The 26761-nt window shown below is 25.8% G+C and overlaps 1 protein-coding gene across 1 annotated transcript; it reads right to left on the reverse strand.

Moving 5' to 3' along the window:
- Positions 1-412: 412 nt before the first annotated feature.
- On the reverse strand, positions 413-25411 carry LOC145838352 (kinesin-like protein KIF2A). The gene is made up of 18 exons (XM_082945927.1): positions 25337-25411; positions 24650-24744; positions 24032-24145; positions 21266-21349; positions 19005-19194; positions 16671-16765; positions 16128-16264; positions 13783-13933; positions 9495-9692; positions 8989-9055; positions 7146-7237; positions 6118-6260; positions 4811-5033; positions 4290-4468; positions 3407-3521; positions 2942-3046; positions 1623-1755; positions 413-742 (listed from the first exon to the last, which is right to left on the reverse strand). The coding sequence occupies exons 1-18, from the start codon at positions 25389-25391 to the stop codon at positions 657-659; spliced, it is 2262 nt and encodes a 753-aa protein (XP_082802053.1). The 5' UTR covers positions 25392-25411; the 3' UTR covers positions 413-656.
- Positions 25412-26761: the final 1350 nt, after the last annotated feature.

Below are 26761 nucleotides of genomic sequence, written 5' to 3' on the forward strand. Positions count from 1 at the left end.
GTAAGTTTCAAACTATGACCTCAAGACCCCTGTGGCCCTTACTGTTGCCCCCCCCCCCCTTACTGCTTATGGCTCCCTAAATTTCTGTAATGGCCAACTTTCGGAAAACCTGTTCTAAATATCAATGAAAAACTTTTCAACTTTTTGAATATTTTCATTGAAATTGTTAGTTTTACATCTTTACTAATATTCTTATCTAAATATCTTATTAGTTTTAAGTCAGAGTTAAATTTATTTTCTTAAACTTAATTGATATAACATTGTACTAACACAACTATTATTTATAACTTTAAAATTCAAAGATATTTGTTTCCATAAAGTAATTTTATTGTAAACTTTAGTATAAATTTATCTATGTAAATCTATAAATTTATTTTTTGCATGTAAAAATACATTCAAAAAAACAGCTACCTTTACAAATACTAAAAAATGTTTGTGCGAAAAGAAAAAAAAAAGAAATTTTTGGAATATTTTATAAAAATACTTTTGTAAAAAGCATAATAAAACTTAGTTCGATTCTAATGGAAAAATTTATATAAATAAATAAAAATACGTATAAAAAGAAACAGCACTTGTATTACAAACAGAAATATATTTTTAAACATGTAATTTTTTATTTTTTAATGTTTGTTTTTTGTATTTTAAACACTTAGTGTTTACTTTTTTCCGTTTCTGCTTTTCATATTTTTACGAGAAATTTGTTCTTCTTCATTTAATTGTTTTTCAAATGAATTCAATTTTCCTGTTAAGTTATTATATTTATGTAGAACAGACTAAAAATAATTAACGAGTTGCTTAAGTTTTTTGAAAGTTTTCCAGGCTTTTAAATTTTGTCAACAATTTTGAATTTTTTTTTCCTTAGTATAAAATTAAGCTAAAGGTAATAAAAATTCTTAAATAGTATAAAAATATTGAGATGATACTTTAATGCTAATTTAAATATCTTTTATCAAAAATAAAATTTTAAGTGATACTAAAAAATCTTTTTGTATAAGATAGATTTTTCGTACCTTATCAAAGTTTTTTAATTTTACATGTAAAAATTGTTCAAAATTCCTGGTTTTTCCAGTTCTTATTTTGAGTAAACTGTCAAATTCCAGGGTTTTCCAGGATTCTAAGTTTTTTAGCAAACCTGAATTATAATACTAAACTTCTTTTTTCATTAAAATTAATATACTAAATTCCATTTTCCTATTTGTTAAAAAAGAAATCTAATTGTTTACAACATTTTGTTCATGAATCAATCTATCATTTTGGGTAAAAAAATTTTAAAGGAAATTTTAAAATATTCAAACTGGTTTCTATGTTTAGATTTTATCAAGCTTTTCACTTTTTTTTTGTTTGGTTCGTATTTAATTCGACACAATTTATAACTTACTTCAAAATATCAATTTAAAATCTTCATTATAACAAATATGACTTATACTGTTTTATACTAATAAATATTTGTATTTATTTCATAGAATTTGCAATACTATACTTAGTCGTTGAATAATTATATAAAACTTTAGCTATTTATTTTTTAATTACTTAACCTACCTTACTTTTCCTGAAACTTGCAAAGAATATTAATCTACCCTAATATTTTTTATAATTTATACCAAACAATCAAGTTAACGAACCAGACATGTGGGATTTGAGTTTTTCCAGGTTTTCAAGCTGACTCCTGACTTTGTTGATGTATTCCTCCTGATTGAAGTCTACCTGATCCGTGGAATCCAAAATTGACGTCATCGATTCCACAGAGTCCATCATCTGTTGATAAAATTGTTATTTAGTTATGATGATCAAAAAATAGAGTTTGTACTTTTAAAAATTGAAAAAGCTCGGAGTAAAACTTATGTTTAAAAGAAAGAATTAAATTTCAATTTTGGCTGTCCATAAAAAATTACAAAAAAAAGTTCAGAGCTAAAACTTTACAACAGAGTTACCTTATTTTGCTTTAGACAAATTGAGTCAGTATGTGCTGAATAATTTTTAAAAATGTCGAAAATTTAGATAATACTGTTAATTAAACCTAAACATCTAATTTTATAGCAATAAAAAAAGAACTATACATTTTGACGAAAAATTGTTTTCAAGAATACAAAATGAAACTACTGTCATAAAAACTAACCTGAGATATAAAAAAAAAATTAAAATAAGCCTAAGTTGTAAAGTCAGCCTGAGTTTATAATAAAATTTATATATTGTTTCAGGAGCCAAACAACAAAAAAAAAATAGTTGGAGCCTAAAAGTACCAAAATAAAAACACTACTTAAAAATAAGATTTATGGTTTAAAATACTAGTCTGAAATTCAGGAAAAAGATCAAAACTAGCATGAGGATTTCCAAAAAAAAATCAACCTAGCCCGAGTTATCCTGTGTAGCTTGAGAATTTGTACAAATCTATCTTATCCTAAAATTTTTAAATCAACTACTTCAATATTTTATTCAATTATTCTATCTTCTCAAAAAATAAAGTCCACTACTAATATTTAAATAACTCTACAGATCTTTTTTTAACTTTTGTAATTTTCTAGTAAAATCACGGATAAACAACAACAAAACACTTTGGTTGTCAACGGTTTTTTTGTTAATTTCTTTAAGGTTTAAAAAACTTGTTTTTTTTGTTCATTTTTAGTATAAAATTAAACTTAAGTTAAACAAATTGTCTTCTATAGTATAACAACATTGAAAAGATACTGTAAACATACTTTAGATTTGTTAAGTAAATAAGCAAATAAGTAAATAAATATTAGAAAAACCTTATTATTTTCATGATAAAATGTTCGTATCTAATCGAAATTTTGTTACTTTACATGTAGAAATAGTTTAAAATTCCAAGTTTTTTTTTTTTAATATCACAAACTACAAGTTTTTCCAGGTTTTTTGGCAACCCTAAATATGAACTCTTTTGTTGCTGAACAGTTAATTAATTATATTTTATTATTTTACTCACTCCTTGAATGAACTCTCTGTGCTGCTGAACTGTGTCTTCTTCGATCTCTTGGAGCGTGGAGACCGTCTTGTGGATCTCAAACATCTCCTGAGACACTTCGTCTTCCTGTTTTTATTTGTTAAATATAATATTTTGTGATCTTTAAAGCCTTTAGAAAGTGTTTTCAGAACTGGTTTAAGATATGCAACAAGTATTTATTGTGACAAGTTAGAAAAAATGCAATGTTAAAGCTCTTTCCTATACCAAAAATATTTTTTGTTATCGTACATTTTTTTTTGTGTTAATACAAATTTCTATAACAAAATTTCCGAAAAACAAGTAAATGCATATGTATTGTAAAATATTTTTTTAATTTTCATGCTCTAATTTTTTGGTTAATTTATCAACATTTATTTATTTATCAGAAATCTTTTGCTGCTGAGTTCAAGTTTTCAATACTTTGATGTTTACAAATAACAAACTAACGCATAGAGATTCAATTAGTTCGAGATCTGTTGATTTATTATCGAAATTATCGCCGAACTGGTTCGCGTCAATTTTCTTTCTGTCATTCTCATCATCTGCATCCAGTTCTTTCACTCTGAAAATAAAAACAAAAATCAATATTTTGTAAAATGTATTTTATGTAAATTATTCAATGTTATATTATTGATGAAAAAAAATTAAGCTAAACTCGGTAAGACTTCATTTATCTTTAAGAGTTAGAAATTTTGATTATTAGATTTTATTAATCAACTGAATCTTGTTTAAACTATTTTCAACGAGTGAAACATTGTTTTGACATTAAAATTTAAAAATATGAAGTGATAGTATGAAATATATAAAAACTACAAGTATTTTTGTCATTGAATTTGTAAATTTTTAAATAAACAAACAGTTTAACTATTTATACTATCTTCTTAATGATAAGCGTATCTCAACGTATCTAAAGTATGGTGAAAACTAGCTAACTTGGCTAAATACTTGAAAATAATTCAACCAACCGATTAGCACATCTCAGTGTGTTCAAAGTGTGTTCGCAGGATAAATAAATTTAATTAACAATAATTCAACTAACTTGAAAGTACCATAAAAAACAATTTGATAAGAAATTTAACTCATTGTTTATAAATCTACAGTTTTTTAAGTAGCTTATCACTGGTAACTTTGATTTAAAAAATCCTTTTTATTTTAGATAAAACTCAAGAGCTATGTAACCGATTAGCATTTATAAGTGTATTAAAGGTATGTTCACAAGACAATTAATATTAATCAATAACAATTCAATATTTAACCGATTAGCGTATCTCAGTGTGTTCAAAGTGTGTTCGCAAGACAAATAATAGTAATTAGTAAAAATTCAACCAACCGATTAGCATATCTGAGTGTGTTCAAAGTGTGTTCGCAGGACAGCATACCGGGGCTCAATGTGGCGATCATGCAAGTCCTGCTCCGTTCTCCGATGAAGGAGTCCCTCAGTACTTGTGTCAGTTTGCTGGCTCTGAACGGCGTGTGCTTCTTGTTCATCGACATCGCGCGAATACATTCCTGTTTTCATTTATTATTTAATAACTTTAGTTTTTTTTTATTATGCATTCCTTGGTAGAGTGTTTATTAATATTTTGTTAAAAATTCAATGTGTTCTCTACTTTTAATCCTTGATGCAAACCAAAGGTAATAGAAAAAATATTCTTTTTTATTCTTCTAAGGTTTTTTATTTCTTATTTGAACAAATGCATTAATTAAGTACAAAACAAGTATTGATATCTTACCAATAAAATTCACAAATTTCAAATGTAAAAAAACTAGCTTATTTTCAATTCCAAGCAAAAAAATTAAGAAGATTTTTTTTGCTTTTAACAGTTAAATCATTTGTAATACAGTTCGAACCTTCAAGGCCAACAAACTCTTGTTGATTTCAGCGCCTTCAATCCTGGTCTGCCTGTCAGCGGATGTGGTGTCGGCTCCCCTTTCGTTACCCGCCAGATCGATAAGACTGAACTTTCCGTGCATCTCTCCCTTGCCCCTCCTCTTCTGCTGTGATCGCAAGATGAGTTGGAAGACGGCGTGAGATCTTGAAGAATGAGCGTTGGCTGATGTTTGTCCCGATGTTCTAATAAAAAAGTTAACAATTTTTAGTTTTCATTATTTAGAGATTTATACAAGTAATTAATAAGGAGTATTGTAAATGTACAACTATTGTAATACTATACATTGTATTTTATTTGTTGTTCATTAAAGAGATTTCAATAAGTCTTACCCGATGTTCTATAGTTAAGTCAGTATTGTTAAGTTTTATATAAGTAATTAGATTTTAAGTCATAACTATATCATACTATTCTGAGCAAATTAGCTGTAATGTAGTCTGGTTTTATGATTTTCGTATAACAATATAAATAACATTTATTTTCAAATATATCTTTAATCAGGATTAAAAATTGGATTAAAAATTTAAGTAGAATATTAATACAAATGGTTTTAACTACCCATGTTAAAGATGCATAAACTTGTCACGAACATTTAACGTGTTCAACATCACAGTAGAGTCTTGCCACAGATACTTATTACAAAATTAAACGTCACAGTTGGGTGTGAGTGACTTCATCGATGGCTTCATCACAGCTGCTCTCTATATTATGACGCCATACAGAGCACGCTGATGATAAAGCCATAACTGACGACACTCAATGTTTGTGATGTCACATTAGCTGTTTAACAGTGCTTAAACCTGGTTAATCATTTGGAACTAGTTTTGATTAAACTAAAAACTTATCCGCTAGGCTTACCAAAAAGCTGTTTATCATAAACTAGACTTGATATACATGCAATATTCTGAGGTAATATTCTGAATTTTTTAAACCAAGCATTACTTATTTATGGACTTTTAATAATTAATTTTAAAACCTTTTGGTTAATCTATATATATACTTGTGGTTTTTTTTGAAGTTATATTATACTTTGTTAATTTTTGTTAAATTTAATTTAAAAAATTTAAAGCACTAAAGCTAAAATAGAATTTTAATTCAAAAATTTAACTTTTAACTACTAGTTATGATATGAAAACTAAAACTTTGCAACAAATTGTAGATACCTCAGATTTCAAAAAACTTTCATCAAATACTTCGTTTTATGATATTTTATTATACTATCTTTTATAAAATCAATTAAGAATTTTCAAATTCAAACAAATTGCAAACCTGCACTTAGTTCCTTGAGTGATGAGTTGTAGGACTTGGTCCAATTTGGTCACCCTAACTTCCTCCAGCCCCACAACTTGGACCTGTTGCTTGCCGTCCTCTAATACCCTCAGTCTGGTCTTCTTGTTCAGCAAGTCGAATACCTTATAGAAAAATAATAAAAAGTATTAAATATAAGATTAAATTTTAACTTTATTGAATAACTTTGAAAGTTTATGCATTGTAAGTATACAGCATAACAGTATTAATTAATATATAGTTGTAATGGTATAACAGTGCATTAAAATTAAGAAGTTTTTTTTGTATTGTGATTAGCTGAGTCAAATATCTAATAGGTAAAAGAAGGAAATAAAGCGTTGTGGTTCTAGGTTATAATTTCAATAAAAATACTACTTTTTATATTATCCAATTAGTCATTTACACAAATTTTGAAATATTAATTTAGAATATAGAAAAATTTTATATAAAACTTTATATTTACTTTGTTGTTTAAAAAACTTCAACATAATAACAAAGCTTAATGAGCTGATTTCGTTTTAACCATTTATTATTCATTAGATGCGTTATAGCACGGAACTTAATATACTCGCTTTTATAAAACAACATCAGAAAAGTAAAAAGTAAACTCTAAAGAATTTGGTTTTTACTTTTAAATAACTTATAACTAGTTAATAATTTATTTTAGAATACATTTGAACCTGAGTAGTAATACCTCCCAAAAAAGTATACAAACAATTTAAATTCAAAATAGTTTAAGAATGTTCTAATGTTATATTAAGTTTTTAAATTTAAAATTATCGACTTTTTTAACATAACTTAGTTTGGTTTCTAATCACCACCAATTTTACTTATAAAAAAATAAAATATATAAATAAAACATATAAACTGTAATAAAACCATTTAACAAATTTATTTATTTACATAAGCAGTAAAACTATTTCTGTTTTGATGTTAACTGTTTTAGTTAAAAATTATTTATTTAAAATTAGAAAACAATAATTTGGATTACAAATATAAAAACAAATTACTTTTCCAGAATAAATTTCGAAGAAGCTTGCGTGTAATTCCAAATTTTTAGCTTTATATTTCGGTTGCTCCAATAAAGTGAATACGTCTTGCGCTGTAATTATTTTATTTGTAGAGTTTATATTATTTTTTCGTTACTTAATATTTTAAATAAAATTGTCGTTATTTATTTACAAGTTAACCAAACTGGTTTAAGAATAGTTTAAATTTCTTTTTATAACATTTTTCAAATATAATTAACAAACATTTCAAAACAATTTAAAAACATTTATTATCTCAATCTTTAGTAAATTAGTTTGGGATAAAATAAATAAAACAAAAAACTGATATACTTATATTAAATCGGTTAAGTTAAACTTAATATCAAAATATTTACAACATATATGTGTTTCATAGATGTCTATAATCTCATTACCAAAAATGTGTTTCATTATTTGTTGATTTTTTATTTTACGGAATACATATTATAAATATTCATTACTTCACTATTGTTACTAACTACTTAAATATTATTCAGTTTTATTTGTATAAGCACTAGGCAATAAACTGAAAACGTGATTTAAGTCATTAAATAACTTGAAACAATTGTGAATAAACTAATTTATTGTAATTGTTCATATAACCAACAAAAACTTATTCTGATCATTTGTTTTAGATTTAAGCAGCTTTTTGAATATAAACATGGTAAGTTAAAAATAAGATAATTCCAATAATTTTTATTTACATCAAAAAGTGTAAAAATCATGTTATTTTTGGAATAAAATTCTAATGTCAGATATTTTTATAACAATTAAATACTTTATTATACTTCATAAAATAGAAAAAATAATAAAAATAAATTTCAACGTTTTTGAAAGCCTACGAATATAATGTAGATTATTACATCACGTAATAGACAGTCTGTGTGAGATTTAAAGTAGCTTGGGTTTTTGTTTATAGCATTAAAAGTTTTCAAGAGCAGAGCAAATACCTTTCAAATCAAGTGTTATAAGTGTTTGGTGGTCATTTGAATATAAACAATTCAAAAAGCGTGGATTAAACAGGATATATCATATTAGTCTAAATATTACACAATATGATTTAATTTGAGCTTGCTGATATAGGAGAATTTAATCATATATACTAAAATTGTGTTTTTCAATTTAAAAAACTTTTTACAGTTTAATTAAAAGCTTCTGTGCACAAATACACCTCACATTTTAATAAAAACTGTAACATATTTAAAAAATAAAAAAGATTAGCTATTATCAGATAGAGTATAACAATAAAATCATATACTATTGGTTTTTGTGCATAGTTTTAAATACATGTATTATATTAATATTTTAGTTTTTATTTTAAGACAGCATAACCAGATTTAAAGATTTAAGTAAGTTTCTGACTTCATATAAAAACACTTTAAGTTAACTTTTATCATGAAAATAAATTAGTTTTATTTAAATAATGGTAGCTTTAAAACGCTATTCTTAGTAATAAAAAATATTTTAAATAGATACGTGCAAACTAGCTTTATCTAGTAATTTATATCAAATGTCAAAGCTCTTAATTTTTAATTAGTCAAATTAACTTCAAATGACCAAATGGTTATTCTGCTCTATAGTATATGCTTTTAATTAAATAAGAACTCACACTTTAGTACAATAAGCTACACAACAAAAACTATATTATACATATTTTGTTTAGCATTTTATTTGATTTCAACTATGTTATTTTGCAGTAAACTAGAATTAAATCAAAATATTAAAATAAGTTACTATTTTTAAATAAATCAAACCAGCAAGCTATTAATGCCATCTTCTAACTATTATTTATATTAATTTATTTTTATTTACAAATAAATCTAACCAGCCAGCGCGTATATTCCACTATTTGTATCTTGCTGTTTTCCCAACGTGAAGTCTCCGCCCATAGTCTGTTCATATTACGTCATAATAGATAAGTGCTTCTAGTTAATTGTGAGCTCATAAATATACTTGTTGTATTGTTTACGTTAACATAATTTATTTAGTGTTAGGTAGCTAAAAATAGATTAATTTAAATATAAATAATACTTTCTTTTGGTATATTTTGTATGCATTTAATCAATGACTATATCAAAAAAATTTATTTAACTTTAAGAATTTAAAAGTTCTAAAAGCCTAATTTAATTTTGCACTAAAAAAACTTTTTATTAACCAACTTAAACCAATCGAACTTACTTATTCATAATCAAAAATATAGATTTATGTATAATCACTAAACTTTTTTTTTAATATTCTTATGATCAAAAACCATTAAGTTTAAAGGAAAATTTTGGAAAATGGAAGATTTAGTTAAAATATTTACTACTAATATAAATATAACAAACTAACATGAGTTTTACCACTGCCGGTTTGGCCGTAAGCGAAACAGGTCGCCATTCCGCCGTCAAAAATGCATTGAACCAGCGGTTTCGCCGTGTAGTAGTAAACCATCTGGTTATTGCACTCATCGTTGAACGTATAATCGAATCGGAACGCGTGGTTTTCCAGATACTTCGATAAATCCACGTGTTTCTTCGGTTCGTGGATCTGAATATTAAAACATAGTAAATTAATTTTATTACTAATATATATATTTTAATACATTTTTCAATATTTTGATAAATCTATGAGTTTTTTCGGTTCATGGATCTGCAACAATTTTATAGTTAATATTTTAATTATCAGTTTCTATTATTTTACAGATATTTCGATAGCTCGGCATGTTATTTTGGTTTATTAACCTATAACAGCTTTGTAAATAATATTTATATTATCTACTAATTTCAATGATTTTCCAAATTTTTAGATAAACAGTCGTTGATAAATTGAAAGTTTCATTTGTGGTAAAATTTTTACAATTTCAATCTAGTGTAAAAACACATTATTTAAGTGTTTAAAACTATTTTTGTATAAAAAAAATGTAGTTTGAGTCAAACTGTCAATTAAGTTAGCGAACAATAAAAGTTTGAAGCTAATAATCTCTACCTATTGTTGAGTAATAAAAAATTAATGTGGTCAAGTTTACAATTATACTTGTTTTTAAACTACAATATAATGAACATAAAAAAATTCAATAATAAAATGATTTAAACTATAGTTATTGTTTTTTTAGAAATTACAAATTTTTTACGATAAATTATACTTAATATCAGTTAAGGGAATAGGGGGTCCACCTTGATTTTTACAAGTTGATCTTATTTTATAGAGTTTTATCTGAGCTATCAGACATTTTTAACCGCTTGAAAAAATTCAAAGCATTTTTTGAGATATGAGCAGTCAAAATTGGTGACCTTAATAGGTTCTTAATGGAAGGCGCAAACTAAAAACGCGAAAAAAAGACCATTTCACTGAAAATCTATCTCCTCCTTCATTTTTTAAGCAATCTTCTTCAAATTATCACAGAAAGTGTATTATTAAATTTTAAAAAGATTGAATGTAAAATTTTTTTTTTAATTTTGAAAAATAAAATTCTTATTATAAAAAAACCACCTATTTTTTTTGATTTTTTCATCTTAATTTTTTATTTTTTCCTATTTTTAAAATTCCAACATTCAAAGTCTTTTAAACTGTAAAAGGAATGTTTCCTGAAAATTTGAGGTCTCTATCTCAAAAAATGAAGGAGAAGATAGGTTTTTAGTGATTTTTTAAACTTTCGAGAATATTAACCTCAAAAAATTTGCAATCCATACGTTTGTATCGGAAACTTTATATAAAAAGCACAATATCTCAATAGTTAAATAATATTTTTTAATTCTATAAAAACTGGCTTGTAGTTTGTACTTTAAGCTTTAATATATGTTATTTTTAGTAAAAAAAAAAAATGTTGGACCCCCCTATGCCCTTAACTATTTTTATTTCAAAAACAGTTATAACTTTTTATAAGCTTGTATCTCCTAAAGTTACAGCATTACATATTTATCTACATAATAACACTACCCAGTATTTTTTTCTTAAACTAATAAAATTTACTTTTGGCTTACCTATAATTTTTATTTGACCCAATTTTTTCAGTTTTACGAAACAGGATAAGTTAAAATTAATTCAGAAATTAGTGTTAGCATTAAATTTTTTTCAAAAATTACACAACTAATATCAATATATGTTTGAAAGCTATTCTTTACATCATTTATTAGATACATAGGCACTGAATATACACCAAGTTGTAATTTCATTTTAATTTATTTAACTATTAGTTTTTTTTAATTCATCTAAAAAAATATAATAAAACTACATAGTTGCATTTGAACTTTTGGTGCAATCTAGAAAGTCAAGTTTGAACTTTTAAGTAATTAAATTTTCATTTTAACAAATTATACCGTTTTATAAAATCATTAATTATTAATTGGTACTCGGAAACGCAAAAAAAAAAAAAAAAACAGTAGCTTTCTCGAGTTTTGGGAATTTAAACTTAAATTTTTCAATAAAATGTTATTGATTATCTAGAACTAGAAAAATACAATATACTTTTATTGTTGGTGTAAACGGCTATTGCATAAACATTAAAAATTTTAGTAAAAAGAATCATTCAAAATTTGTTTTAGTTTTTCCAAGAAAATTGTAAATCTGTATTTTTTGAAAAGTTGAAATTGGTAAATAAAAACTATAATATCAAAATAGCATCCGAAACATTTTTAAGTTATATTAATTCAAATTTGATTGTAAAATCATATTAATGTGTCAAAAAACTCTTATTTAGTAAGATATTTTACTACTTTCAATTTAAACGAAGTTTGCCTTAATTACCACTGTTTTATATTTTATTATTTTGTAATACAATTTGTATGTTTCAATCTTACTTTTATTGACTGTTTGCTTATAGTAATATAATATGTTAAGTACAACTATAAAACCTAAGTAATAACAATAATAAAACTTAAATATGGACAGTATATTTTCTCATCTAGATCATAGAACATTTTTTTCCATCTTATTTTGTTAATTTTAATTTAAATTACACATTAAACAAGATTTTAGAAATTTTTGTATAAAAACTATACTTAAGAGAAAAACACAACATATGGATTTTTATTTCGTCAGAGATCAAATAAAAACTGCCTTTCCAGTTGACTATGACGTAATAATGCAAACAATTGACAATAAGTGCGGTCTTTATAAATCTTAAGACATTTGAAAGAAGTTATACTTGTGTATGGATTTTGTTCGATGCTTTACTAATGTATTTAAAAATACTTATAAATATAAATATACTTGAATGTTACTTTTATTAATGTTTTTAATTTTTTAAATGCTAAGGGATAAACTTTTTTAAAGTTTTTTTGTAACTTTTGTAAAAATTCATTATAGCTTTATAAAATTAAGTATTATAAAATACAGAAACACTTTTTTGGCCTAGACAGTTTAATAATTATACAAAATATCGAATATATCTTAAAAATATACTATATGTGATTAAAATTCACTATAATTTGTTAAACTTCAAAACAGGATAGTGATGTTTGTAAACTTTTGAAATTGTTTAATAAACAAGAATACTTATACTAAAAAAATTAAATTTAAATAACCTCTATACCAAATAAGTGTAATTATATAAAAATATATAACTACAAAAATTGTGTTAACTCTAAATTTCTTCGAATAAATTTAGTACATGCAGTAAATATATTCATACTTTTGAGCTAACTTGGTAAGTTGAAAATAGTGAACGGTAGCTAATAAATATTTCAAACTAATCAATAAATTTTCAGCTTTGCAGTAACACACTTGCATTTATTTTGTTTATTGTGAGTAGAAATTTAAAATGCATGTTCGGTTTACACAGAAATGCACAGGTTTATTTCTGTTTACGTTAAACGAGATAAGTTGAAACTTTATCTGTTTAATGTTAAACTTGGGTTTACAACATTTTAGTTATTTATTAATAAATTTACCGTCATAGTATTTATTGACTAGACGGTACATTTTTTTAATTTCTTTATTTTTTGAGGTATGGCACCTTGAAAATCTCATTAAAGTTTTAATTGTATAAAAATTATATGTCATATAACCATTGAATGTGTTTATTGTATTATAAATATTACACTTAACTTAATATTAATTATAATAAGTTTTTATCTGTTTGTACTCATTAATAATTTATATTTCAAAACCAAACCTAAACTTACCAGGGTTGCCAAAAACTTTTGGAAAATTTTCTCCAGGTTTTTTATAGTACACTTTTTAAGGTCTACTTTTAGTTTAAACTTAAGTCTAAGGTAAGAACTGTGTTAAATAGCATAACGATATTGAATAGATATCTTAAAGCTTCTTGAAATTTGTTTTTTAATAAAAAAATTTTTGATAGTGACAAAAATGTTTTACTTATATGGTAGATTTTTTGTGTCAAATGAAAATTTTACCACTTAACGTGTAAAAGTTGTTTAAAATTCCAGGTTTTTCTAGGTTTTAGTGATTTTTGTTCAAAATCCCAAGCTTTTTCAAATTTTCTCAAATTCCAGGTTTTTATAGCCGAAATTTTCAAACTCCAGGAATTTCTAGGATTCCAGGTTTTTTGGCAACCCTGGCTTGTATTTAATAGTATAAACACTTAACCAGAAACATACTTTTACAACACATTTCTTAACGTTTTTGGAATGTAAAAATTAACCATTGTAATGTTTACAAAACATGTAAAACCAACCATAATTTTATCAGCAGTAGGTATGGTGGTAACGCTTATTTCTTTTCTGTTAATTTCCTTCTTATTAAGCGGCCTCACGCGAACACAGACAGATATCCTCTGGTCGTACAGATCTCCACATGTGGTAAGAGGATTCATTTGCAGTCCATCGCTGTTTAGAAGAAGATAAAACTTGCATTAAAGTGTAAAATACATTACATTGTAGGCAATTTGAATATTTATCAATCCTAGAATATTTAAAATTTTGAATTTTATAAACAATACGATGTTTCACTCGTTTGAAAACGAGATCTTCAGTTGTTTAAAACCTTATCCAAATAAAATTTGAATAATTCTATATCTATTCTATCAGTTCTATTTGGATAAGATTTTAAACAACTGAAGATCTCGTTTTCAAACGAGTGAAACATTGTTTTGTTTAATAAAATTTAAAATTTATAATTGATCATTCTCCTTTTATTAAAGTTGAGAACTTTGATTGCAACCTTTAAAGTATAAAGTACGCAATCCTAGAATATAACATTCAAAGTTACAAGCATGGTTGCCACTGTTTAAGCTGAGAAAAATTTCCTGACTTTTCCTGACTTTTTACCAAAATTTTCCTGACTTTTCTGAATCAAACTCTTGAATTAAACTTATTCTAAAATACATAATCTAACACTTGAAACTATATAAAGCTTTCAATCTAATTTTAATACAGGTTAAAAACAACAGTTTTTTGCTGAATTCTATCATCAAACTTTCAGTACATCACTTAAACCATCTGTGTATGATTAATGTTTGTAATAAACAGCTCTATCAGCAAAATACTTGTATTATTACAATATAAACACAGCTTGTCTGAAAAAAGACACAATTTTTTAGTATTTCCTAGCATAAATGTATCTAGATAAACAAACGACATATAAGGAATTTTTGCAATTAAAACCTTGAATTAATAAAGAACTTTCACAACTAAAATCTTAAAACTATAACAAATTTTTACAGTTGAAACCTTAAAACAATAATGAACACAACCTTTTAGAATTTCCTAGCATAAATGTATCTAAATATACGAAATGACATATAAGGAACTTTTACAATTAAAACTTTAAATCAATAAGGAACTTTTTACAGTTAAAACATTAAAACAATAAAGAACTTTATCAAATACTGTTTTTTTTAAGGTATGTACTATAATTTAGTTTTTTAGTTTGTTTATTAGCACTTCAACCTCTTCATCTAATGAAGATATGGTTTCCTTCATCTGGTCTGCATTCCGCTTCAGTATACACATTAACTTGTTACATAAAATACTAAACTAGCAGCTTAGTTATAAAGAACTCAATTATTTACTTAAACAAAAAACACTTTGATTCTAAAATTATGCTAGATAAACTTTTGTGTATGTATCACAGTTTCAATATGGATGTGTCCTTGCTACAGATCATCAATACTAAAAAGCTTACAAAATCTGCTTAAGTAGGGTACTTGTTCAATATGTAAATAGAAAATTTTAGCAGTTTTATAAAGGATATTTTACAAATTCATACCAGATGAAGGTATTGGAAACAAAATTAAATATTTTTGTAAATTTCTAGGAAAATTTTTAAATTTTTTTCTGACTTTAAAGGACTTTATTTAATTTTTACCAGTTGAAGGTTTCGGAAAACAAGGAATTTTGTAAATTTAAATTGAAAAAATCTGACTCTTTTTTAATTTTATCAAATTTCCTGACTTTTCCTGACTTTTTTCAAAACTCCCCATTTTTTCCTGACTTTTCCTGATTTCCTGACTTTTCCTGACCGAGTGGCAGCCCTGTAACAAGTAATAAAATAAAAAGAATCTTTAGTTTTCAAATTTTAATTTATACTCTGGCTTACAAGAAAAATTATTGAAACAGATAAGGTTCTGATCATTAAAACACTAAATAACTTTATTGAAAAGAAATATATTTAAATATCAAAAATCCAAAAAAAAATTGATTTGATGGGATAAAAAAAACTTAAGACTAAAATATTAAACATTTGAAAGTTTTGTGTATGTATATAATTATGTTTTACTAAAAAATCATTAAGCTTGTAGCAATCTTAAACTTAATATAAGATCTCTCTAATTATTAACTTTTAAACAATATCTAATTCTTAACAATAACCTGACTAGTTAACCAAGTTATCTTAAACACATAAACCAAACTAATGCCATGACTATATTCTAAAATCAACTACAAGTAAAAATACAAACAGTCTCTAAAGTCCAGATTCAACAACTACAACAATATATTGCAATGAGACAATACCTACTATATACCTTTTGATAAAAACTTTAATACAGAGAGAACATTTTAGATATAATACCAAACGTACCGGTAATCTTCGATCATATCCGAAAATTCCCAGTGAACATTGGACGGATCCGATTGGTTGATTCGCCTCTCTCGTTCCTGGTTCTGCTTCTCTCGCCTTTCTTCACGGTTTTTTCGCAATTTTTCTACTTCGTCCACCTGTGAGCGCTTGTGTGAAGAAAAAGAATAGAAGATAGTTAGTTTTTGATCATGACTATAGTAAATTCAACGTTTTTATAAAACAACTAAGACATAGTTTAGACTCAAAGAGAATTTTTGTTGAACGTAAGGAATAGGTGATTTGGTTATTTTTTATGTAAAAAAAGAAGTTACTTCAGTTGGTGGTTGTCTTATTAAATAATTAAAACTTTTTAATTTATGCTACACTTGTACTTTTTTTTTCTCAACTCAAAAACTACTCCTACTTGGCACCTTGTGAAAATTTTACTTGGTGATTATTCAACAGTAGAAAACGAATCAAGTTACGTGACAATTATGTAGCGTTAGTTTTTAGTTTGATAAGAAAAATAATATCAGCTAAAACACGTTGTAATGATAAACTTACAACGTTGTTTTTCTTTTTGTTGTTGACTGCGTTTAGTACTTCAGCGTTATTTCTTCTGTTTACCACTGAAGCAACTTCTGTACGTCTGGTGGGCTCTGTTTAAATTATTTAAATTAATTAATATATATGTTTTTTTTATATGTTTTTTATGTGTCATGTCAGTAGCTTAATTAAAATAAGATAGAATAATAAGAGATGATACTTAGAACATATCAATATTTTAAGTTTCATTAATCAAGTAAGAATAATTTATGTTTAGAATACGTAGCTTTTGTAGTTAAACAAGACTACATCTTATTCGTAATAAAAGAAAATAAAAAAATTAAACTGAGCAAATAGAAATTATTAAGTTTTAAGAACAAAACAAAAAAATCAGTGAGCTTATAAAAGTTTATCTTTACATATTTTTAACAATATATGCAATCCTATACAATTGATGTTTCATTTAAATCCAATAACTTGGCTTTTTTAGCTCCGTTTTATCAAAAACATTTAGACATGTAAAAATAGTTGAAAAAATTAGTCAAAAATCAAAGATGTAATATAAACCAACTATAGAGATGTGAAAAAATTAAAGTTATTTATAAGTAGACGTGTTTTGTTTACTCTATTTACTTTTTAGGGATAGTCTGGTATAGTGCCCTTATTTAAAATTAATATTTGTTTTGATTTATTACATGCAAGCTAAAAGTATTATTAATGTGGCATACACAAAGAGATTTTTATTAACTTATAAGTTTTTTTTAAATTAAAATAGTGGTCCATTTGTTTGAATCAGAATCTTTTTAATGACTATATGTCAAAAGTTAATTGAAATTTAATAATCTGATAAATAAACAACTGACTTACAATTTGTACTTTAAGATTTTGTATAAAAATAACTGTTAATTAAGGCATTAGTCTTTGACCTTTCCTATAGCCTTTATTACTATTTAAAATAGTCTAACTACTATAATCAACAAAACAGTGCTTTTGTGCAAAATTTGAAAATAAAAAAAAGTCACTTTGAACTTTATTATGCTTACACTAATACAAAAAAGATTGGTTTTACAACTTACTTGTATCTAAATTTTGAGACTTCATACATATATAACCCTTATCTAATAATGAGTAATTAAATAAATGTGAATAGTTCTTATTTTCATATTTTGTCATGATTACTGGTAATTTATCATTAGTAATTCAGTATCTAGTTTAGATGGTATTCTGTTATATTGATTTGTTTATAAATAAACACATATTTAATGAAATACTGCATTTATAAACAGTGTTTATTTTATTTTAAAAAGTATTATATTATTATTTTATAATTTTCTTCAATTTAAGCAGCCTATTGGTCAGTATAAATAATTTTTAATTCTTCATAAAAACTATTTCAAGTGATGAGACAATTAATACTAACAGGTTATACAACAATCTATAACTATTTTTTAGAAACATTTATCAAATTAGGACAACATAAAGAATTCATCACAACAACTTTTTAATTTATGATAAAACAATTAATACACGTATATAAACTTAAACAACAACTCATTTTTTGACTAACACTTAGTAAGTTTGTTTAACATAATACGACTCTTTTACAACATATTTGACAAAGACATCAAGGAAAAACTTACTCTGAATTGAAGAATTTTCAGCTACTGGTAACAGACCTGAGCAAGACAGAAATATAAAATATTATCAATTTAGTATTAACTTTATGCTATAGAGTAGTTACTAAAACTCTCTAAAAAACTTTATTTAAGCAGCAAGAAGCTCTTACAATATTCAATAGAGTAAAACAGATTATATGTAACTTAAAACAGTGCTTCTGAACCTTTTTCTAGTGGCGGAACACTTTTTCAAAGTTCAACTTTTTGGCGGAACCCCTAATTTTAATCTTACATAAAATGTTTAATTAAACAAATGTTCTTTTTTAAACTTCGAAAGGCTCCGCGGAACCCCATTTCAGAAGCACTGACTTAAAAGAAAACTGCTTTTTATAGTTACTTAACACATTTGTAGGATCAAACGTTTGTTATTTAAAGTCTGCATTACACTACACCTAAATTTGATTGGCATATAATCTTTTAACTAGCAAGAAATAACAAAACCAACTGTAGAGGAACTTGAAACTGCAGTTAGATTACAAAGTACAGCTTTAAATTTAACTTATCTTACAGAAATCCTTTTCAAAATATGTCTAGGTTAGTTATTTGTCCATTATTATCTACTTAGGGATAACAACTCTGGGGGGATTTAAAGTTTCTGGGTTATAATTACCTAACAAACTGATGGATCAAATTACGAAAAACCTCTTAAAAAACATCAAAAATTAATCAAACTAACTGGTAGCAGGCTTGTTGTTGTGAACTTGAAAAGGTTGTTGCTTGGGAGCTAGTGATTGCCTTGCTTGCGTCTTAGGAGGCTGCAATCTGCTAACGTTGTTATTGGAGGGCTGCTGCAATCTGCTTGCGTTGTTGATTGAGGACTTCACCACTGTTGGCGCACTTTCTTGTTTCTGGGGCTTTTGCGGTACCTAGATTAACATTACAATGTCATACAATGATCTAGCTGAACTTTAAATTTGCAGCTGTCAGTTTTTGATAGATTCAAAACAACTGTTTGCCTAAATCATCTATTTTCATAAACTGTTGTTTTGAAAACATTTCTATACTTTTATTTTTTCATAATTCACAAACTGCTATGTGTTGCTTCAAAAACTAGAGGTAAGTGTAGATAATTATCATGCTATTATCATTTAATAGATTAATAAATCAGTTGAAGTTATTATTATAATTATTAAAGTAAAAAATAGACAGACATTTATATTTTAAAAAATTAATGTAATTATGTTTCAAAAAAATCTTAGTATCAAAAATTATTTTAAGAATAACCTTTAAACTTTTCTATTGAAATGCATACAAACATAATTAATAACTAATAGTGAAAATTTTTTTTGTAATTTCAGATCTACCCTTTTACCAAAACTAAAAGTTCAAGTTAATATCAAAAAAACTATAAACATAGATAAAAAATAGTTACCGGTATACTAAATCCTTTGGGTGCAACCTGTTTTCCAAAATAAAAAAATATTAAATTTTTTGTTTTTATACTTTGATTATGATGATTAAATATAAAAAACAGCTGTAATATAGCTTATTTATTTTAGTGTTAAATTAACCTCAATCACATAGAGCAGAAAATGAAATTGACAACTATATCAGTTTTAAACATTTTTAAAACTTTCAAAATGCCTAGTTTACCAAATAAAGATGGCCTACAGCAAAATTATTAAATACTACATTAATTTAGTGTTCCAAATATAAAAAGCTCACACACTTTTTGAAACTCCATGCTTAATGAAACACATACTCAACTTATGTTTTACTGAAATTTACTAAAATGTATTTACCAGTTTAGAGTGAGCTTTTACAGTACAATCAGAAGCATTTTTGTTGGGGGAAAGAAACACAGAGCTTTCTTTAAAAAGTTGAAAATCATCTCGAATGGGAAATACAGTGGATGAGCCCATATGTTCAACGGAAGGGTAATATTCAGCGTGGGGTTCAAATGAAGTGGGAGCGAACGGAGCAACTTTGGGAGACCTGCACTGCATCAAGGGAGAGCTGCCTTGACTGTGTGAAGACAAGTTTAAACTTGACATATCCAAGATTCCGTCATTCAATGGCATTGTGGTGTCATTTGCTAATGGCAAATTTGCAAAGCTAAGATTCTTTAGCTTTGAAGTTTTACTTCCAATCTGGGGAATTTTTGTTTGGTAGGATGGTGGGGGCGGGCGTTCAAATATTTTGGTCTTCCTTGTGGGGATTTTGGGGGGTATGGGAGGGGGGTTATCAGCTGGTTTGTGGTAAGGTTTCGGGACATTGTTGTACGACTTGGGTTCAGTGAGTTTTTTAACACTTTTATTGATGGAAAGATCTGACAACTGAGTGTCAACAATATCAACGATGGAGTAATCCTGCGCGGATCTGTTGACATCATTCCTCTTCAACCCCTTCTTGATGACCACAGTTGAGGGGGGTTTTAGGTTGCTAGTGGCAACTGGGGGATCCGGGGGAGGAGGTTTGTTTAGGGGTTTTTCCCTGCTCCTTAAGTTGTACGGTTTTGGAGGAATCTGTTCATGGGAGAAACAAGAAAAAAGAAAAATGTCAGTATTTTAATGGTGTTTGGATACTAATTAAATTTTTATTAGTAAGAATTTTTACTAAATACTTCTGACCACAAACAACATTTTGTCTTACTTGTCAAAATTAGATAAATATTTACAAATAAAAATTAGTAGCTCTTGTATATTACTTAAACGTAATATATTTCATTTGCTAACTTTAATAGTCACTATATATTTTAATCAAACTATATAAATATCAAGTAGTGTAGATTAAGATGTGTAACATTAAACTTAGTATTTTAATACTAATTTTAATAACTACTGATGGTAATGGGAATAGGTGTTAACCAAGGAACATTCACCAAATATGTTCTAAATATATACCAGACTAATTACATCAAGTTATTATATTTTTATCTAAATTGCCTAAACATATATTAAATTAATAACTTCAGGTGATTATATATATTCTACTCACTTCAGGGGGTACTTCGGAGGTGATTGTGTTTTTTTTGGCGACTTGTTGGGGATTTATTGTCTTTCTGTTCGGCATGTGGGTTCTCTGTATATAAAAATAATTAGAATAACTAAAAATACAAAATATAATTAAAAAAAACTTTGAATAAAATTGATGCGCAAAATTTCAAGCACAATTTGCAACAAAAAAGAAAAACGTATTTTTCTTAGTGAAAGAAGTATAAGAAGCTAAAAACATAAATTTTTGATAAGTTAGACTTCAATTGCATTAGTTAGGTTATATAAAAAAATATAAAACTGAATTAAAAGATTAAGAAGTGAAACATAAGAAAATAAGGAAAAAATTTAATATATAAGCATACAACACTCAATATTATATATAAACAAGCAATAAACATAAGAATTTAACCACTGTTATTTTATTAATATTTATTTAAACACCGATTGCAGCTGAATAAATTCATTCAAATTAAATTACATAGCAACTTCAAAATATTCAAGATAAATGTAAAAGAATTCCAGAATTAAAATTAGACTTTATCTTTTTTCAATCTTGTTGAGTATAAATCATCCAAACAGCTCAAGCTTTGAAAGGCAAACAGGTTATATTCAAAAACAACAAAATAAAATGGGAACGCATTAAAATTTGCACGGGTTTTTTTAAATACTGTTGGGGGTCAAGGGAAAATTTTGTGAGGTACAGATATGAGATTTACTGTTATATATTTTTGGTTTTCTAATATATTTTTATGTTTATTATGATGCGTTTGACCTTTTAATTAGTACAAGTTAAAAATGTTATTTAGACTGCTTTTTTGAAATAAAAGTTTATTGATGACAACTTTGTTGCAGGCAACTATATATTGTAAGTGAGTCATTTTAATTTTAATCCGTGCAAAAATGATGCGTTCCCGTTCCGTTAACAATTTAGCAGCTTTGACACACATTTAGACCTTTTTTCTTATCACAGTGCTGTACCTACTCCTGTATCCATCAAATTTTTCATCGCGATGGTTCGATATAAAATAACTCGTATGCCGTTTTGACTAGTTGTTCCAATATAAATAAATTTATACAAATTACACTTACTTGTACTTCAAAAAAATTAAGAAGAATTTCTTGCTTCTTATCATTTATAATAAAAACTCTTAAAAGTTTACCTATAAGTTTACTTATGTATTTTCAAATTTCAAAAAAAAACCCTGGACACAAGTCTCTCTTGGGTTTTAATGCTCAATAATTTATCATAAAAACTGTTAAAAATTCACTTAAAATTATAAATATATATTTTTTTTAAAGTAACCAACCCTGGACGCGGGTCTCTTGGGTTTTAATGCTCAATAATTTATCATAAAAACTCTATAAATTCACTTAAAATTAAAAACAAATTTTTTTTTTTTAAAGTAACCAACCCTGGACGCGGGTCTCTTGGGTTTTAATGCTCAATAATTTATCATAAAAACTCTATAAATTCACTTAAAATTAAAAACAAATTTTTTTTTTTAAAGTAACCAACCCTGGACGCGGGTCTCTTGGGTTTTAATGCTCAATAATTTATCATAAAACTCTATAAATTCACTTAAAATTAAAAACAAATTTTTTTTTTTTAAAGTAACCAACCCTGGACACAAGTCTCTCTTGGGTTTTAATGCTCAATAATTTATCATAAAAACTGTTAAAAATTCACTTAAAATTATAAATATATATTTTTTTTAAAGTAACCAACCCTGGACGCGGGTCTCTTGGGTTTTAATGCTCAATAATTTATCATAAAAACTCTATAAATTCACTTAAAATTAAAAACAAATTTTTTTTTTTTAAGTAACCAACCCTGGACGCGGGTCTCTTGGGTTTTAATGCTCAATAATTTATCATAAAAACTCTATAAATTCACTTAAAATTAAAAACAATTTTTTTTTTTTAAAGTAACCAACCCTGGACGCGGGTCTCTTGGGTTTTAATGCTCAATAATTTATCATAAAAACTCTATAAATTCACTTAAAATTAAAAACAAATTTTTTTTTTTTAAAGTAACCAACCCTGGACGCGGGTCTCTTGGGTTTTAATGCTCAATAATTTATCATAAAAACTCTATAAATTCACTTAAAATTAAAAACAATTTTTTTTTTTAAAAGTAACCAACCCTGGACGCGGGTCTCTTGGGTTTTAATGCTCAATAATTTATCATAAAACTCTATAAATTCACTTAAAATTAAAAACAAATTTTTTTTTTTAAAGTAACCAACCCTGGACGCGGGTCTCTTGGGTTTTAATGCTCAATAATTTATCATAAAACTCTATAAATTCACTTAAAATTAAAAACAAATTTTTTTTTTTTAAAGTAACCAACCCTGGACGCGGGTCTCTTGGGTTTTAATGCTCAATAATTTATCATAAAAACTCTATAAATTCACTTAAAATTAAAAACAAATTTTTTTTTTTTAAAGTAACCAACCCTGGACGCGGGTCTCTTGGGTTTTAATGCTCAATAATTTATCATAAAAACTCTATAAATTCACTTAAAATTAAAAACAAATTTTTTTTTTTAAAGTAACCAACCCTGGACGCGGGTCTCTTGGGTTTTAATGCTCAATAATTTATCATAAAAACTCTATAAATTCACTTAAAATTAAAAACAAATTTTTTTTTTTAAAGTAACCAACCCTGGACGCGGGTCTCTTGGGTTTTAATGCTCAATAATTTATCATAAAAACTGTTAAAAATTCACTTAAAATTATAAATATACATTTTTTTTAAAGTAACCAACCCTGGACGCGGGTCTCTTGGATTTTTGTTCCGGCTGCTCGGTTCCTTGGACTTCCTGTTGGTCGCTTTCCGGTTTCAGCTCCGGGTTGAGCTCAAATATCGCCTCTAGTGGCAGCTGATTTGATTTTTAATTATAATTTTTCATTCAAGATTTTTAATTTGTTGACTAAAGAGCAGTCATAAGTTATATATAAATGGTTTCAAATTATTTTAAGCAACATCTTTATTTTAAATTTATAAAGTTAATTCTATAGCCAGAAGTAGTGATGTAAATCAATTTAATTTGACAATACTCTTATGAGCTTACTAATAAGAAGCTTTAATTGCAAACATATATCATTAAGGGCATAAGGAAATATAAATAACTTTCTTTTTACAATTTGATCTTACTTCAGAGAGTTTTAACTGAGCTACAAGTTGCTTTTTGCAAACTTGAATTATCAAGTAAAAATGATTTACCCACCCATATGCCCTTAATGTCATATAAATATTTAGTTAAGTTGTTTTTTTAGTATTTTGCCTGCTAAATGTCAACTACTTTTAATAATACTTAATTTTTTTATTTTGAAAATTATTTTACTGTTTATACATATTTAAACATTTTTTATCTTATACTTACTTCTTTTCCTTTAGTGTCGTCATTTTCAAACCATTCAACTGTGCAGCAGTGTTTTGCCAAATCAATTCGAGAAATTACTGCTTGATGTACACGACCTAGATTAATAAAATATAAAATAATTATTTGTAATATAATAAACAAATCAATTCGATAAATTATTGCTTGGTGTACACAACCTATTGACATAAATTAGTTTTAATAAAATATATATTAATTTGAATTAAAATAAACAATTATATTCGAGAAATTATTACTTAATGTGCCTGATCAATTGTTATAATGATTAAGGCAATTTTAATTGTTATTTGATAAGTTAGAATTTCAATAATTTTACAAATTTTTACTCCAATTTTAATTGATACTCAATAAAATCAATAAACTTTGTTAACTTTTATTTACATATATGTTAATTTTTGGCGCTAAAACTTCTTAGTTGTATCTGATAAGAAAATTTACTTTTTATATAATTATATGTAAACTGGTACTTTAAACTATATATGTTTGTTAAACTTTTCAAAACTTATATTTTAAAGCATTAACTTTAAGTATATAGATCTAAACTAAAATTTATAACTAGAAGTAGAACTACACTCTTTGTAAATAGAAAAATAAGCTTAGTTTGTTTTAAATTTTTATAATAATAGAACTATTTTGAAAATACTTAAATTACAAAATAAAACATCTTACCATTACTTCTTCTAATGTGACAAGTAGTCCCTATGAGATCGTTATATACATCCATTTAAACATATACAAAACACTGAAAATAACAAGTGTTAATTTATATACATCAATTTAAACATATACAAAAAACTAAAAATGTACAAAATTTAGGTTTTAAATTATAATTTCTGCATCTACACAAGATAAATAGTCAAAAAATATTAATATTTTTATATAAACATTGCTGGCTTAACTAGTCTAGCAGTTTTACTTAGATAAACTGCAACTTTTTTCTTGTTTAAATACAACATAAAATAGTTACAACATAAAATTAAGTACTTATTTTATTATCAAGTAAATTACTGCAAAAAGTTAACAAGTATTGCTTTAAAAGTGTGTGAAAATTAAATTTAAGCAAGCATTTAAAAAAAATCTACTTCAAAAGTCATTTGTCTACTGGAACCTTAAGCAGTTTTTAGATTTTAACTAGTATGTTGTGTCTTTAGATCACCTAAATTTTGAGTTTTACCATATTTTTCATTACAATATTCAAATTTAACCTAATTAAGGGCATAGGGGGTTAAACACCCTTTTTTGGTTTTTGATCTTATTTTATATAGTTTTTACTAAGCTACAAGATGCTTTTTACAGATTTAAAAAATTCAAAATATTTTTTTGAGATATAGCCGGTCAAAGTCGGAGGCAACAATAGGATCCTTATGGGAGGCGCAAACTAAAACGGCAAATAACTAGAAATTACTAAAAGTCTATCTCCTCCTAGGTTTTTTGAGATAACTACCTCAAATTTTCAGGAAATGTTCCTTGCAGTATTTAGAAAATTCTGTCGGAACAGAATTTAAAAAAATTAAAAAATAAAAATTTTATAATAAAAAAACAAAAAAAAAACTGTTTTTTTTGTTTATTTTTTATATAAAATTTTTAATTTTTATTTTTTCAAAAATTCCTTCCGACAGAATTTTCTAAATATATCAAGGAACATTTCCTGAAAGTTTGAAGTAGTTATCTCAAAAAACATAGGAGAAGATAGATTTTTAGTGAAATAGTCTATTTTTGCCGTTTTAGTTTGCGCCTCCCATAAAAAATCTATTGTAGGCTCCGATTTTAACCGGCTATATCTCAAAAATTATTTTGAACTTTTTAAATCTGTAAAATGTATCTTGTAGCTTAGTAAAAACTATATAAAATAAGATCAAAAACCAAAAAAAGGGTGTTTACCCCCCCCCCTATGCCCTTAATTTTTGCATATCAGTTATTATTACCGGTATAACTGCACAGATAAATAAAAATATTATTCAGAGTCAACATAATTGTCATTTATGATGTCCAAAATAAATATTAAAAGTACTTATTTACTTAAAAATATTATTTACTTAACATGAAATTTTTTAACAAAAATCTAACTAAATTTTTGTAGACAATTTTTAAATA

Source organism: Thalia democratica, chromosome 6, assembly GCF_965202585.1.
Source record: "Thalia democratica chromosome 6, ktThaDemo2.hap1.1, whole genome shotgun sequence".
Taxonomy (NCBI): Eukaryota; Metazoa; Chordata; class Thaliacea; order Salpida; family Salpidae; genus Thalia; species Thalia democratica.

What these genes read in the sequence shown, in the direction of transcription:
- LOC145838352 (XM_082945927.1), bottom strand. Translation starts at nt 25,391, where the DNA reads ATGGATGTATATAACGATCTCATAGGGACTACTTGTCACATTAGAAGA. An exon ending in CAACAACAAGCCTGCTACCA is followed by an intron (nt 16,766 to 19,004) that starts GTTAGTTTGATT and finishes TAATTTAAACAG; the next exon opens with AGCCCACCAGACGTACAGAA. An exon ending in CTACTGCTGATAAAATTATG is followed by an intron (nt 9,693 to 13,782) that starts GTTGGTTTTACA and finishes TTTAATATTCAG; the next exon opens with ATCCACGAACCGAAGAAACA.